The following is a 17,004-nucleotide window of genomic DNA, read 5'->3' as shown; positions in this document are numbered from 1 at the left end:
ACTCTCTAGATGCCATTATCTACAAAGTAAACAACACCTTGGCATGTCCACCTGTGGAAATCACCAGCCCTATGCAGAGCTGAAGACTGCAGCACAGGAACATTGGCAAACTTCAGCAATGAGTGCCAGGGAGCAAGGTCCTGATCCTCAGCTCCCCTGTGCTGCAAAGCAGAATGTTTCACTTTACTTAAACCTCATGCACAAGAGTGTGTCCTTCCTCAATTAAGTGGAATCTTTTACAGTTACCTTCTTATACTGCATTAAAATCAAGAAAAATGAATGCATCTAGTCTGAATAATTAGCCACTATTTTTGCTCTAACAAATATATATATTTAAATAGTAATTTTGGAATTCACTTTAGCTCAAAACTCTATTTTGATGAGAAAGAATTTAAGTGACTTGATTGCAATCGTTTACTAGGAGTGCCTGATCTTAGAGCTCCCAAAAATTCAGGGCTCTTCCAGGCATTGCCAAATACAGCTTTGGAGAAGAGAGCACAAACCTGTTCCGGGCTCATGTATAGTTTGGTCCCTACTTGTCCTGTGTGCCTGGCATAAGCTGGCATTGGGGTCAGAACTGATTCCTCCTCCTCATCTTGGTCCATAGCAGTCACCAGTCCAAAATCCCCAACCTTTACTATGTCATCCATTGTGAAAAATATATTGGAAGGCTGAGAAAACAAAAGTGAAAAGAAAAAGTAAGCTACAAACAGTGGTTACAACACTTGGTTCTAACTCAGAAGCTTGTCAGGGTTAAAACATTCACTGAACTGCTGAAGGAGAGCAGCTAAGAATGGTAACTATTCAAGAAAAAGTAATTACTCCTGCATTAACCACTGTCTCTTCCTGAAACTCAGACTGCTTATTTCTTGTTATTCAGCAGAGGTTTACCAGCAGCACACAGGTCTGCTGAGGAACAGCACTGGTAAGTTATCCACCCTTCATCACATGACACTTTCACACCACATGCTGCAGTTCCATCTCCTGGGCTTTTGAATTTTAATCCCTAAGTGCTAAAGTAATTTGCTGTATTAATAACCAACACACAGCATGTCATCTTAGTGTTAAATTATAGATACAACAGGAACAAGGTCTGCTTTTCAGTGTAACTGTGCAGTTTAACATGGGAACAACTGTTTGCATAACAGAATTAGAAGTTTATTTTTGATAGAAGCTTAAGAACTTTGCATTTTATAAAAGTAATAGCGATGATCTGGCTTGACTCTCCTCTAGCTTGTTTGCCACACACCACCATCCTTGGCTTAGCCTACTGATAAAAGAGACTGAAACAGAGATGTCACTTTGCCAGTGGTGCACATCCCAGATAAGATTTCCAAGAAATTTGCTTCCTGGCTGACAGCACCCACCAAAAGAATGATTATTCCCTTGAAATCTAACACTCCAGCTGGGTTACAAATAGAGACACAGAGTATTGGGGGAAGAACAGACTGATCCTGCAAGGGGAAGGAAGCAGCAGGATGCTTTTACAGGGCCAAGCTGTGAAGAAGCAAGGGGTGCTGGGCAAGCTCCTCTCAGAGCTCCTGAACCCTTCAGGCTGGGAGAACGTGGTCTATGCTTTGCTGACATAAGCCCTGCAACAGGAGCAGGCAGACAGATAGAAGGCAATACTTTTCCACGATTAAGGACCACAAAGCTGACCTACTTTTAAGTCCATCTGACTTCCTAAGTTAAAGACAAACCCATTGTGTGCATGAGAAACAAGACAAAGAAAAGGCTTCTTGCTTTTTATTTTTAGGCAATGGCCAGCTCTGAGAGAAGCACTAGAGAAACAGTTCCACAGTGCCCACATCCTGCCTCTGAAACTGCCTTCTGAGCTAGGTCTTATCTCCCACTGTATTTTCATGTAATGAATGTCCAGCCCTTTGGAGTGACAGAGCATTCAGGGCACAAAAGCCACTGCCCTGTAAATGCACAGTGTCCTCAGACTCTGGCTGAAGCATTTACAGAGCACCCACCCCTCAGTGCACACCCACATGATCAAAAGTCTTAGTATCAGAATTTTAATGTTCAAGGAACAAACATCTCCATCAGGAGTTTGTATCCCACTGCCTTGATCTCCACTCTCCTCCAAGTCTTGTTTCCTGGGGATAACCTCCTCATAACAGAAAGTTTATTTCAGTATTTCTCTGGCTGGACACAGACTGTCTCTGAACAGGCTAGCAAATAGTTTCTACAAATAAGGAGAACGGACTCTATGCTATTGCAAAATACCAGCAAAAATAAACTATCAAGATCACACTTGGGAGAAGAAAAAGCTTAAGGCAGAAGCACACAGTTTTGATTTAAATCATCAGGAGAGGACAATTAAATATAACCATCCTCTAGTTTAGTTATCTTGCCACCTGCAGAAAGAAATTTCTCTCCATATCCTTCAGTCAGAATAAGAATTCTCATTTTTTCACAGGCAGGAATAAGCTTCTCACACATCTGAGATACTCTGTTTAATTCAATTAATGCTGCAAAATGTATCCAAGACTGTTCTGCAGTTCTTTGAAACTGATAATTTCTTTTGAGCTGCCAAGCATGACCGACAGCTTATCCTAGGAATAACAGTAAATTCACTTGACAGACAGACTTTTGTTTCTGCACTTCATTTTCTTCAAAAGAATTTGAACTCTGACCTCTTTGCTTGCCCACATAAATTCCTGCCATCTTGTCATTACAGTATCTCTGATTAGCAGGAGGCTCATTAATGTATTTTTAATGTGCACTGTTAATTTAAATATTTAGATTAGTTCTTGGATCTTTTAATGTGCTCACATAGAAATTTGTTTTCACACAGATCTACCAGCTTTTGTTGGTGCCAATGGGAGCAAGAACTGGCCTCTGCAATCATTGAGCTCTGTAGCCAAGCCAAAGCAACTTTGCAGGTTATTCACTTGTTAGTGCTGGCACCAATTCAGGGCTGCATGACCAATCTCTTGAACAAATTACAAAATTAGATGAGATCTCTTCCTAGGAGCTTCTGAAAAGTATAGAAAATAATTAAATAAACTGGCTGTTGTTTTCACCAAATTAACACATAACAGACAAATAAACTTTGGGATCCAAGAATAACGTCTATACAAGCATAGAAAGTTTCCTGAAAGAGGAAGTTGTTTGTCCAGGGAGATCCTTTCCAAGTTGGTTACACCAAGTAAACAAAATTAAATCTCGTGTTCAAATTGCTGCCAGCACTGAACTTTTAAGATGTTCCAACAAAACACTCCACACCTGCTGATCAACACAGTTTAAGTGAAGATCTATGTAAGGTTTACTGAACAGTGAGCTCAGTGAAGACTGCAGAGAGCTACAACTGACAGTATTGTTAAGGTTACTAATTAACATGTCTAGCAGCATATTAGTACAGGGATTTAATTACTTTTATGGTCAGTTTCTCAAGCACTAAAGATTTGTCAGATAACTGGTTCAACGTAATTGCCTAATGCTGATGGGAAAAGAAAATACTTGGAAGAGCTCATGAGTTTTTCTAACTTTTCTAATCCTTTGAGGATTACTGCATTTGAACCTCCTTTTACTGCCACATCTGAGATGGCATTTTTTAGCTTTTGCTTCTACTGATACCAAATTACTATCTGAGAAGCCACAATCATTTCAGTAATTATTCCACTGAGGTAGAGTATTAGAGGCCTTAATACTCCTCCGTCAAGCAAGCAAAGAGAAACAGAGCTGTCCACATTTTGCAAAAAGGATCCATTTCTCAGAACCTGGCCTAATGAAACTAACTTCAGCTGGTCTCTTCAATCAAACTTGTTTATTTGGTAACACATTTGGTAAAACACTTCCAGTGCTTTAAGCTGGAGGAAAATTAGGCACTAGCATAGAAGGATCATGAACAAAATTAAAGAAAAGGTACAAGTTACTCTTGACTTCAGTTACACTAAACCCCAGAGGTGCAAACCACCTTTCCCAGTCCTCACTGTCTGGATGCTGTGTTATTAAAAATACTGTGAATACTTCAGAAAGCTTCACTGTGATTGCTGGCATTGGCTCACAATTCTGCTCCAGGACACTTTACATTTCAATTCCAGAGCAGTAATACTTAATTTTTACTTTATCTAACCAAGAGTAACACTGCTCCTTTTAGGCTGTCATTGCTATAGAAAGAATGAAAATACCAGAATTAGAATCACAGAATTATTTAGGTTGGAAAAGGCTTTTAAGATCAAGTCCAACTACAAGCTCCACACTGCCAATTATCTGCTTCACTTGAAATAGTAGAACAGGATCCAAAATAGCTTTGTCACACAGCTCAGCACTGAAAACCCTGTACAAAGAACATGAATTAAAAATACCATAGGACAAATGCCACCGATCTGTGCCAGGTATGAGAAGTCTTGCTGTAAGAAAGATTTTAATTGCAGTAACAAGTGATGAATGTTTATTTCCTGGAGCACTGCACCTCCGGATTATTATACAGACATTGATTCAGCTTTTTTAACACCCATGCTGAGGTCACTGACAGGAGTCAGCTGTTTTTGGCAGACTTTGTCTCCAATGCCACATTCCTCCCACACAGAGCAACCTACAGATACAAACCTTGAGATCCCTGTGCATTAATCCTTTGCTATGCAGAAAGTCAACAGCTTCAGCAATCTGCAGAAAGATCTGCAGACACTCTGTCCTTTCCCTCTCCTCTATGGAGCATCTTCTGCTCATCCAGTCTTTAAGGTTCTCCTTCCGGCAGAGCTGCATCTGGATGTACAGATACACCTTTGGAGAGGTGGGTTTTACTTTTTCTGCAGTGTTTTTAGAAAGGTCCAGGCTTAAACTTGTTGGCCTTGGAGGAGAAACGGAGAGGGGACTTCCTGAAGCAGATTTCTTGTTATCAGATTCCTTTGTACTTTTCCCTTTATCCTCAGAAGGACCCTCATTATGTGAAACATCAACTTTATCTTCCTTACTAGAGGCATTTCCACAGCCAGAATCCTCAAACACAATAGAGGAGGAGGTCCCTTCCTTCAGATGTACAACAGGTACAGATGAAGAACATATTTCCAAGGAGTGTCCCAGCTCATTACTATTGATAGTACTGTCTTCTGCATCACAGCCTGTGAGGACACTGTCCTGAAGGTTTAATAGTGGATCTTCTGAGTGCTGCAAGTCCCTGTTGTCTGTGTCAGAAAATTCTAGAGGAGAAAACTGGCTTCCAGATGAATCTGACTGACCACAGGGTATCCCCACAGACCCCACCCTCTCCGATGAAGCTGCAGTAACTTCAGTGTGTTCCTTTGTTGAAAATGGCTCTGTTGTGATCTTAAATGATGGGACATCCATCGGGCTGGGAGAACTGAGTGGCCAATCAGTGCTGGAAGACAAAGCTGAGAAATCAGTACTAGAGAAATTGTAGGAGATTCCAACCATTTCACTAGAAATGCACTTCCAAAGGCCCAGATTTTAACAACTACCCCTGACACCTGTGTCATACTGCAACACGGAATGACTCCCCAAGTGTGGGAATCACTAATAACCAGGATTTAACACCTGTGTCTTAGCAAGGATGTTTTCTCATTGAGACCAAAGTGTTGATAAAGGAATATTTAACAAGCACTACTGCCTGCATTCCTAATGTGCAATCAGGCTCATCTTCAGTTTGAAAAAATTCAGCCCTTTGGAACATGCACTGCAAGGACTATTTAAAGTGCCTTGGAAGAATTACAGCTGTGAAATGTTAATTTGATGCCTGAAATATAAAGGTCGCTGTATTCTAAAAATTGTAATGCATGTTAAGATGTTATTATGAAACCACCCAGCAGTCTTGTATTAGCCCTCATTCTATAAATGCCAATATACACCCACTTTTTCCTCTCCCTTCACATTCTCTAACTACTTTATCTAATTTTCTCTTTTTAACCTACTTCTATCAAGCTTCACAAATTGTCAGTCGGATTATCCCTCACATATTTCTGCTGAAATAAATTCACTGATGGACTGTATCAGGTCCATCTAACTCAAGACAATGAAGAGGAAGAAAGCAGTAGAAAGGAACAAAGAAGGCAGAGATGCCAAAGTTTGAAACTGAATCACAGCAGCAATGCTCCAACTTTCCAATCACCACAAGATTCAGTTACACAAGTTCAATTAAGAAACATGTCATGTTCCTAAGCTGAAAGAAGAATCTTAACACAAGAGAGGACCCATAAATCAAGAACTTTATGTGGAAGGGTAATATATTTTTTATTTATTTACCTGTTCAATTGAAAAGTTGGCAGGCTAAATTAACAACCACTTCTCTCCTAGACAATATCTCCACCTTCCTGGATCTTCTACCAGTTTTTTAGTTCTCTTGACATACAATCTCATATTCAATTGTTAAAAAGAGCCCCATGAGTTACCTTTCATCTTTTAACCACTGCTCATCCATCTTTTCCTGCCATCTCTCAGGGGGAGCTTCCAGCCAGGCATTGAAATACCGAACAATCCCTGGATGCTCAAGCTTAGCCAAAGCCTTGACTTCCCTCATCACCTTTTCACGAGCCAGCTCCCTATGGTTTGGGGTGAGGAGAAAAAGAGACCTGGTGACAAAAAGCAACAGCACAGCACAAAAATTTCTGCAAAGGAATTTAATCAAAGCTGCCCCAGTATACACCAGGGCAGTAGCATTGCTTTTCACATAAAAACAAAAATATGTCATAAATTCCCCAGAGCAACTTAACTCCTTTAGCTTAGAAGTGTGGAGGAGCAGAATGTGCTCCTACTGTGCTCCTAATGGCTCAATATTTAGTCTTCCCTTTTCACATAATTACAGGCAGCAAAAACAGGAAGAAAAAGTTCATCTTCCTGTCAACTGTTCTCAAGGATAGAAAACAGGATTTTAAACAGCAATACTCTACAGGGATGTAGAAGACACTGATGCAAAAGACAGACAGCAATACCTTAGTATTTGTTTTTTAATTGGCAATAGGTAAAGAAGTTGCATGAGGACTATTTTTGTTGTGGACAGGAAAGCAGGCAGCCTCCTGTCTTACTGAAGGAATTTATCTCTCTTCATAAGACTGTAACTGGACCAAATAAAATGTAATGGGTTTATTTAATAGCTTTGAATATGCTTGGAAAATAAGAATTTAGGCTACCTTAAATCTCAGAACAAAACCTTTAGTCTTGAATAGTCACACTTATTTACCACATTCAAAAAAGAGTAATTCTAGATATTATAGCTTTACCCCCTCCCTCTTGCTGTTCTAACTTGAGATTTCCAGAAGCAGTGTCTCCCATCTCCCACTAAAAGGAAGTGCTGCAAGCTCTGGGTAGGGTAATTCAGCAGCATGGCTTGACCACCTATGACTGAGAGAAAAGGTAGGGGTTGTGGGACCAGAAAATGAAACGAAAGGGCAAGTGGAGTCAAAAACGTAGGTGAGGGAGAGAGAGAAGGAAGAGGAGGTGGAATCGGAAAGGCAAGGAGAGGAAGGAGAGAAGCACATTAACAGCACTGTAATAACTGGTCCTGTTAGCAAAGGCTCTGTTCATCAAGGAAATCCCCGTGGAGCAGCATGCCCACAAAGGGATCTGCTATTGCAAGTGTTTTAGCCAAGCAGGTCACCTTTGCTGGGATTGCACATGCCAAATTCTCTGTGCCAAAACTAAGTCAGCCCCCCATTAAAAAGTATGTCATTCATCCTAATGAAATATCTGGGAAATCAGTTCAGGAGCAGATGTAGGATGTGTAGGATGGGATCTCACCATTCATTCATTATTCTGTGTCCCAACAAACCCATTCATTACCTGTTGGGCAATCGGATCCTCTTGATGGCATAGTTGCAGTCATCTACTTTATTTCTGGCTTCAAAGACCACTCCAAAACCTCCACGACCCAGACACTGAATTGGTTCAAAATCTGTCAGATATCTGGGGACAGGGGGGTGTGAGGAAGAGACAGAAGAAGGGAGGGAGGATAGAGGAGGAAAAATGCATTAGTATAGATAGAAAAATAAAGTCACTTATGACCTTGACTGAAGTAGTTCTGTACAGGCAAAACATGATGAAGGACTTGCAGAATTATTTATTATTCCCTGCTCACCCACCGTGAGCAATTCTCTGTCTATGAAATGGACAGTTGCTCAATATGTATTTATGCAGAGTTTATCACAGGCCAGCAGGATGCATTCTGCATGCACTGGACAAACTGAAGAGGTTTTTCAGATCACCAGCTTGCATGTGTACTGGATCCTGTGTATATAGCCCACATTTCTATAGCTAAGTATTTTCTAAATCATGATTTACATTTAACCCTACCCCAAATAACTGTTTCTGCAACTAGTCCTTCTAAACATCACATCCAAAACATCTCTGTTTTTAGATATTACTACTTTTCTTACCCTTCCTCATTTTAAACACTCTAGTTTTTACTTTCATTGAGTTACAAATGTACAGGAAATGGTCACATTTGCTCTGGAGCATAATGGCATGCCCCTATTAAGCATTTTGTCTTAACCAACTCCTTTGTAAAACTAATAAAGGTTTTATTTCAAGTATAGACTGCTTATTCTGCAGAGTATATAAAATGTCATCTGCTTCCACCTGCGACTGCCTTTCTCTGTCTTACACCATAAACACAGGAACAGATGGAGTAAACACTGATTAAGACCTACAAGGATCAATCTCCCATTTGGCATATCAGCAAGAAGCATGAGAGCGATACTTCTGACCACATGTAACCTGTTGACTCTCTGGAATTTCTGAGACTAACCATAACTGCAATGTCCCATGAGTAACTGGGGTCACAGAGTCTTTTTTGCCAGTTGCTGATTATCCTGCAATGTCAGAGGACTGGGAGTTCCTAGGTAAGAACAGGTGAACACCTACTCTATCTCCAGATAGTATTAGCAGCCACACTGATTAAACACCCTGTTTATGTTGTGTTGAACAGACCTCACCTTGACACATATCCAGAGTTCTTGGCATCACTCCAGCTGTTGTCTTTAATGTCTCCACAAGTGGGCTCATACTTACAATCAGTCTGACACTGTGTTTCAGACTCCTTCCGCAGCTAACAAGGATTTCCAAAACAAGAACAAAACAAACAAACAAACAAAATCAACTCCTTGAGTGCCTGAGACTGGTTTGTACCCTAGATAAGGCATTGAATAAATATCTCCAGACACGTCAGAAGCAGTCTAATCTGCTTGCTGAAGCAGTTAAGCAAATTGTATGTGGCAGCTGGCAGCCTTCACACACAGATTAAACAATAAATTTAGGCTTTTGATTTTGTTACCTCATTAGTTATTAACTTATTAATATTACTCATTGCAGAGTCTAAACTGAAAGAAACAGCTAAAATAATTCCTTCTATATTTGGGATTCAGAAGAAAATACTTACTCTGCTGTAAGGGTGGGGATGGAAGAGTTTGCGCACAATAAAGGTCGTGGCCACGATACAGAATACAATGGTGCCAACAATTTCCTTCCACCAGTGAAGCAGAAGAACAGGATCCTTTTTGCGAATGCTCTTGTAATTTGTGTCATCAAAAAATCTAACCGTGATCTGGTTGCTACGTTTATTTCTCTCCCTCTTGTAGTAGGGTAAGTAATAACCATTATCTGTGTATAAAACACACGAAGACAACATGGATTTACTTGCTGGTGCTTAAGAAACAACTCTGGCTTCTCATTAATAGGTCTTCTCAACAGACATAGAGTGTTTTTATTTCCATTATCCATGATTTTAAATGGCACATCAGCAAATTTAGTTAATTAAGGCTGTGGACAGCACCTATGCCTCCCTAGCTTTAAACCAGAATAGCTTCCATATGGAAAACTTGTGACAACCATCCTGAGTCTCCAGCACTGTTAATAAATTCTTAAAAAAGTAATTCCCAAGATTTTTCCACTCCAAACAACCCTCAGTGGTAACAGCAGCACACACAACAGCTCTTCAGAAGCAATTTCTGGCATTTTACACTTATGTGGCACTAATTGTACCTACATCACAATCTGGAAATCCTAGTTTGGGCAATAATTTCCTAGTTCATTAAATATTAAAAAAACACATATATTTAAGGTCAAACAAGTGGTAATTTATTGAAATCCACAGATAATAAAACCTGGGTATCTGAAACACTTTGAAGTCTGGAACTTCACCTACCATATGGGTACTGCAGAACTGACAGTGCTCCATTGCTGTATTCCTCATGAGAATACTTGTCATTGCTGAGACACTTATCAAACTCATCAGAGCCCACCAACACTGGAGTCCTGGAAGGCGATTCTAAGCATAGAAAAGACAAAATTTTCCTGAGCTTTATTTCAAGTACAGACTCCTAATTCTTCAGAGTATAAAAAATGTCAATTGTTTGTAAAACTCTGTTCTCACATTAATTTAAAGAGAACTCCAATTGCATAATCTTACAGAATGCCTCTTCAAACAGGTCATAAGAAGTAAATTTCATAGAAGCAAACATCAAGAAAGGTACTTTAATGTAACAGTTACAGAATAATTGTCACCTTGACAAGTCAATTCACTCATATTCACATCACTGCAAAAAACTTCTTCCTCTTTTTGCTGAAAAATTTGATTAGGGAGACCCAACATTTCATTACTAACAAAACCCCTGTCAAATCCACAGTAAAAGAAAACAGATATTAAACATTTTATTAGAAAAGAAAAAACACTTAATAAAGCCCAGAGATAGTCCTGAAGTAGTTTACAGTTGGAAACATCAGACTAGTTTGAAATATACTGGAAATCAGAAAGATGTCCTGTCTTTTCTGAGCTAAGGCAATAAAGGAAACTCTCAATTGCTGCTTACGGATTAAAGGTTTCCACTTGATTTTGGGAAGAGGAATAATTGCATTATCGTTCCTGGATTCCAGAGCCTTTGGGTTGGTTGGGAATTTCTCAGAAATTCTGACTGATGATTGAAGATACAACTGGCCCCTGAACATACCTAAGTAATAAAGAAGGACACATTTAGTCTTTAGATTTGTTTCTCTTCAAACCCTGGAATAAAACTGTCTAGTCAAAATACATGGTTAAAAACATCTTTGAAAATACTCCTTCATATTCTGAGAACCTGAGATACTGACTCTGACTGCAAGGTTGGACGAATTCAAGTAATATCTTCCCTTTGTTCTAGGAAAGCGAGAGTTCAGGACAGCTCATTTTTACTGCTGGAAAGCCTGTGCTACAGGAAAATGCCAGCAATTTTTAACAGCTATAAAGGAGTTTGGGATTTGCAGAGTAAGACCTCACTCAAACTTCCTACCCTTGTTAATGCTGCACAAAACAGCCATTACGAGGAAGGCTAGAACAACCTGGTTTCTTCCTAGTGGTATTCTTTATCTGTTATTCTGAGCATTAATTGGAAAGCTACAAGGTGGAAAGACTTAAGAGAAAAAGGCTAAGGGAAACCAAGTCTTAGAAAACTAAAGCATATTCACTTCCAGACAGCTGAGGAGGAGGAGCTCAAGCCACTCTATTTCAAATTGCCACAAACTACATCCAGTGATTTCTGACAGCTGGATGAAAACTAAGCCATGTAAAATCCAATCTGAATTTTCTTCACAGTAAGTTACTGCCATCAGTGTACAAATTAATGGGCAATAAGGCTGCTTTATTAGCTGTCAACCTGTCTTCTAAAGTTTCAAGACTTTTGGTCATCTCCCATGTACTGAATCTACAAAGCAATGAACATTTCAGAATCAAAATAGAAAAGATTTATGGGTTTGAAATCTACCCGTACAGAAAGATTTGCTTTACTACAACCTCAACAGAGAAATGAATAATGTTTACTACAGAAAATGCTGCAGTTGGTGTCTCACCCAAATAGACACTGGACTCTGTGGCCCCTCTGGCAGCTTCCACAAGATCTTCTTCATCTTCCAGTACCTCATTATTTGCTGTGTAACTCGTGTCATCAAACAAACTGATTGGAATTACTTTGCCATCCTTAAGCAACCATGCAGAAGCAATTGGAGTGCAAAACTGAAGGGGAGAGAGGTAATTGGGAAATTAATGTTGTATTAATCAGCTATTAAATAAGAATAATAAAAACCAAAGTGCTTAAATTTTTTGTTTAAATTTTTGTAACAGATGCAGCGGCTCAAAGTCAGAACTTCAGTTAAAAATTACAAGCAGATGTGTGCTCCTTTACAAAGACAGTGCCTGAAACCAAAGATGAAAGGCATGTTGAAAACATCAACTTTTGTGATATTTAATATTCTGTCTTTCCCCCTACCTGGTATTCCCATTCCAGATGTCCTCCTCGTCTGTTAAAAGCCATCACCTTCCAGTCAGCCACGGAGACCTTTATCACTGTGTCTTTCATCATAGCTTCCTGCTCCTCCACATCTGAAATAATTTTTGTTTCTTCTTTGTTCATATTTGATTTAAAATTGCTCTCAATGTATCCTGCTCTAGTTTCAATATCTGGGACATAGCGCAGCTCAAAGTGACCAACACTGAAATTCCACCTCAAAGAAAAAGAGAAAACCTTTGTAGAAACAGCTTTTATTTTCCAAGGAAGTCCCTAGTTCTCTGTGCAGAAGATTTCTAAACTGAATTACCTATATTTGACCCATATTTTCACAGTAAATTCTCAGGCTCTCAAATGAACAAAATTGTACCAGGCAGGGAATACTAATCCAGAACACAAATCAAACAAGCTGAGAAATGTTGTCCAACATGATGGGTGAACTGAGAAAAAAGCAGGTAAAGTAGGGCCAATGGCATTAAAAATTTAGTGTATGAAGGGGGACATTAAAATCATCAAGTACTACAGCTGGGTCTGCTTAGTAAGAAAACATTCTGTAGCTGATGAAAGCAGCAAGTACAAAGCTCTTAGAAAGCAGCATTCTAAAATTCTTCTCTTCACTAACCAAGTGGATTTAATTGGAAACATAAGATCTTTCAAACTGAGAAAGGGACAACGTTTTTTTTTGTTTAACCCCACATACAACCTAACACAGATCCCTTGACAGGTACTTCATGAAAGCAGGATTGCTCATGTCCCATAGGTTAATACCAAAAAAAAGACAAATGTACAATAAAATGTGCAAGGAGCACAGTTTTCTTGCACAGCAAAAAACTTTCCAATTCTTGTAAACCAACAAAGATACAGATGGCAAAAGCATGTTTGTGTCTTGGACAGCATGAAGGGGTATTTCTTGAACAGTATATTTGGGTACCTAAAGCCATGGTAAAGGATCAGTCTGGCAACCACCAGGAACCCTGAACACTGGGTTTTGGCTCCCAAAAAACCCATGGTAAAAGTTTGATATATTTTATACACTCTGTAGACTTATTAAAGATGTTATTTTCTCTGGATTAAACCCCCAGATGTTTCCAACCCATTCGATGTCACCAGGACAGCATCTCTGTTTCCCACAAAGACAGCAGGATTCTGGGAGACAAGACTAAATACTATAGTTTTGACAGACCTCTCATGGCTAATACCTGTCTCCAAGAAACACAGAAACCAAGATTTATCCTCTCAGACATCTGATCTGTTAATCTACTGAGTTCTCATTAGGTTCTCTCTGATAGGTTACAAATTCACAACCTGTCACATCTTGCTGCAAACAGAAGAGGGAGCAGGGGAACAGGGAATGACTGGTTCTCCACTATGTTGCTGGTTAGTTACTCATATCTATGTACAGAGCACAGCTTTTTAAGTCTGTGTTTTTATGAAGTGGGTTTGGGGTTTTTTCCCCCAGAAAATACATGTTTAATTTTACAGAAATCTTGAAGTATTAAAACTTCAATGTGACAGTGTTAGAAAAATCACAGATTGAACCAGTTTCTACAGCATAGAAAGAGCAGACCACCTACATTATGTAATGAACAACATAAACAGAAGAATTATTTAAAATATCAACTTAGAATGAAAGCTTAAGACATAGTGTACAACACCACTCCCCAGTGACAGTTACCATTAGTAGGTAAAGCACCTTAAAGTGAGTAGATTATAAGAAGACTTTTAAACTGTCTCCTCTTGTACAAAAGCAAGTTAGAACAAACGTTGTAGTGACATTTGCCTTGCGCAGTACAGCAGTGACAAACTGTTCCGAGGTGAGCAAGGACAAGGGAAGCAACTGTGATCTGATTCTTATCTTTTCTGTCTCACCATCTCTATGGGCCTGCTCCTGAGCAGTTCTCACTCACTTTTCATTGCCACTGCGTGGCCCCACAGCTCTGACGGTTTTCTGGGTGCGGTGCAGCAGGAGCGTCTCCTCCTGCTCTGTCTCCTCATCGTCCCAGCGGCGGCAGCCCACGGCTGAGCAGATGTACTTCACCTGAGGGACAAAACAGGCTCACATGTGCAACTTCAAAACAAATATAATCGACTGCACCATTCAAAGCTAACAATCCTTACAGCCTGTTCTTGGCTGGCAGGCAATTTGGAACTCCATGACTTTAGATATTTGACTGGAAGGATGTTGAAAAGCTTGGTTTAAGAGATAACAGCTTTTCAGAATGAAAACTTTCAAGGGATTCTAGAAAGTTTACAGTCTGTGGTATTTTGACTATATTTTGCACGTATGTCTAACATAAAGAAATCTGAGCTCTCTCTTTTCCCACTATTTCTATGGACATCAAAAGAACATTCCTGCAAGACCCACATCATAATTCTGCTTTCATGTCATGTTTGTCTCAGCATAACTCTATCAGCTTCAAATGAAATACTATTGATTTATATAGAATACCACAAGGCCTTCCCCCTTTGCCTTGTCAGCTATTAGAAGGAAAAGAGAACATTAATGAACTCTCACAATCACACAGTTTCCAACAGTCCCAATCTCAAACGGAATCTGCATTTTATGGGCAGTTCCAGAGAGATAAAACTGCCCAAACCCCTAGGAAAGAAGAGTCGGGCACTATTTCTCTAAGAGGCAGCTTTGAGCATAAGCAGGAGTCGAAACAGAAATGAAAATTTCCTTTTCTGAGCACTGGAGGAGGAGTCTGTTGGTGCACAGACCCCTCTGCTATCAGTGAGGAAATCAAAAGGAATTCATAACATGAACTCTGGTTTGGTGTCTGTGGTCTTTATCACTAGTGATGATTCCACACCACACCACAGAAGTGTTCCACATTAAAATGTATGGTGAAAATGAAGAAAAAAACAACAACCCACCATCCTGATTTTGTTGAAAACAAACACCCTGAACTTTAATTTTTTTAACTGAATCTATTTTTTAACTTTTAAAATGCAATGTTTCTGAATCACCAAATGTCTTTTCTTCACTACATGAAGTATCTACAAGCACTTCAGTGACATCTGACATTTAATTTAACTTTTAAATACGACTTTAAAATAGAAGAACTTCTGATAGTAAACACACTGACAGCTAAAAGTCCTTAACTGTTGCATATGTTGAATTTTTTCTGTCCACATGAGTTTGAAAAATCTAAAATTAGTTGTAAAAAAGGCATCACCTAAAGCATTAATTGATACACAGTGAGCTGAACTGCAAAGTCTACTTCAAGCAGAGCCAGAGGATAAAGCTGAATCCTCCCACAGAAAGGGGTCATCCCTCACTATGCTCTAGTGACAAATCCCCTGTCTCTGCCCTTGTGCAGCCTCTGGCCTCCCCTGGTCCCCTGCTACAGCGAACCCAGCACAAAACCAATTGAGTAAAAAGTGAACGGTGCTCTGCTGGGTTAGCAAATGGTGAGACAAGTGTTAAAGCCAGCACGGGGCAGAGCAGCAGCTCTCAGGCAGGAGGAGATTGCATTGCCATGCCACCTACTACAGCCCACCAAGCTCAGGTTCTGCCCTTTTGTGCCCTGCTATTAAACACTTGAGCTGCACCACAGTTTAAACCTCAGGAGTCACCTGTTTGCAAGGCAGAGCTCGAAAAGCACAGACACCAAACAGCTTCTCAAGCTCTTACCTTCCCTGAATAGGAGCTCAGCCCGTAGGTGGTCAAAGACTTTCCCCCAACTAAGACAACGTCCTCGCCAAATTTGTAGGATGACTCAAGAAGAGATTCAACAGTGAAAGGAACGGCTTCCATGCTCTCTCGATCCCGATCCCACTGGAAGAGATCCCCATCCAAGGAAGGGATAATCATCTTGTTTCCAAACACCTAAAATAATTGAATTCAAGGTTAGATATGATTTAACCATAATTTTATCAAAACACACAGACCACAAATGGCAACAGGAGTGCTGTGTAAGTCCAGTGCATTATGCTCCAGTGTCCTAATGGTTTTGTATCTCAGAGTCCTATTTTTCAAAGTTATACTGAAGACAGAAAACTTTCAGGCATTCAAATCAGATCCATATTTCACTATTCTTAGTTAAAAAACAGTTCAGTGTGTGACACTTCTTCAAAACATTTGAAAGCTCGATGAGTTGACAGGTTTCATCCAAAACTGCAGAAAATATGATGTGGGTTGAAGCATTCTCCAAGAGACAGGCACTGGTTAAAGTGCAAAGTTTTGCAGATTATTTGTGATAGTTTCAAGATAGAGTAATTTTAAAAGTACAGCTGAGGCTGTACTATTAGACTATTAATGTCTATTCCAGAATATCCAGCTTTCTGTAAAACAGAAAGAGCAATTATCACTGAGATCAGAGCTCACATTTCACCTTTGCCTCTCCACACAGTTAAATCTGACTTCTCAGAATTTTATATCTTTAAGCACACTAGTCCTTTAAAAATTGCCCGGCTTTTCCCTAAACACACAAGTAAAAAAATAATCTTCACTGGGATACAATATTTCATCCACTACACAGAGATTTTCAAGGAGATCCTAGTTCGGAAGTATGAGTCATTGTCAGCGAGTACTAAGGGACTTATTAAGAAACTCATTATCAGCATGATGGACCATAACTAATGCTGTGGAGCCACAGTGGCTGTGCCCATCAAGAACAGTGAGAAACTGTAATCCACATAATCTTAGCTTCTGAGGATATGGATTAACATGTGAGGTTTTAGTGCTTTTTCAGAACCTCTGTCCATTTGGGCAGTACCCTACAACATAATTACATTAAATTTGGATACTTGACACATTAGGAATTAAAGACTGCTTCTGGTACACGTG

At 39.7% G+C, this 17,004-nt stretch overlaps 1 protein-coding gene across 1 annotated transcript in view; it reads right to left on the bottom strand.

Moving 5' to 3' along the window:
• Positions 1–17,004, bottom strand: part of EIF2AK3 (eukaryotic translation initiation factor 2 alpha kinase 3) — a 42,467-nt gene that overhangs the window by 4,655 nt on the left and 20,808 nt on the right. Inside the window, exons 3-14 of the mRNA XM_066317292.1 lie at positions 15,850–16,044; positions 14,120–14,250; positions 12,195–12,429; positions 11,779–11,941; positions 10,767–10,904; positions 10,103–10,225; positions 9,338–9,558; positions 8,895–9,007; positions 7,744–7,866; positions 6,357–6,506; positions 4,561–5,329; positions 504–671 (exon numbers count right to left, since the gene is read on the bottom strand). Coding sequence (XP_066173389.1) covers positions 504–671; positions 4,561–5,329; positions 6,357–6,506; positions 7,744–7,866; positions 8,895–9,007; positions 9,338–9,558; positions 10,103–10,225; positions 10,767–10,904; positions 11,779–11,941; positions 12,195–12,429; positions 14,120–14,250; positions 15,850–16,044 — 2,529 coding nt within the window. The remainder of the gene's footprint in view (positions 1–503; positions 672–4,560; positions 5,330–6,356; positions 6,507–7,743; positions 7,867–8,894; positions 9,008–9,337; positions 9,559–10,102; positions 10,226–10,766; positions 10,905–11,778; positions 11,942–12,194; positions 12,430–14,119; positions 14,251–15,849; positions 16,045–17,004) is intronic.

The sequence above is a fragment of the Sylvia atricapilla genome, chromosome 4 (genome assembly GCF_009819655.1).
Source record: "Sylvia atricapilla isolate bSylAtr1 chromosome 4, bSylAtr1.pri, whole genome shotgun sequence".
Taxonomy (NCBI): domain Eukaryota; kingdom Metazoa; phylum Chordata; class Aves; order Passeriformes; family Sylviidae; genus Sylvia; species Sylvia atricapilla.
The sequence above is the reverse complement of the archived record's forward strand: the minus strand, read 5'-3'. Positions and strand labels throughout refer to the sequence as shown.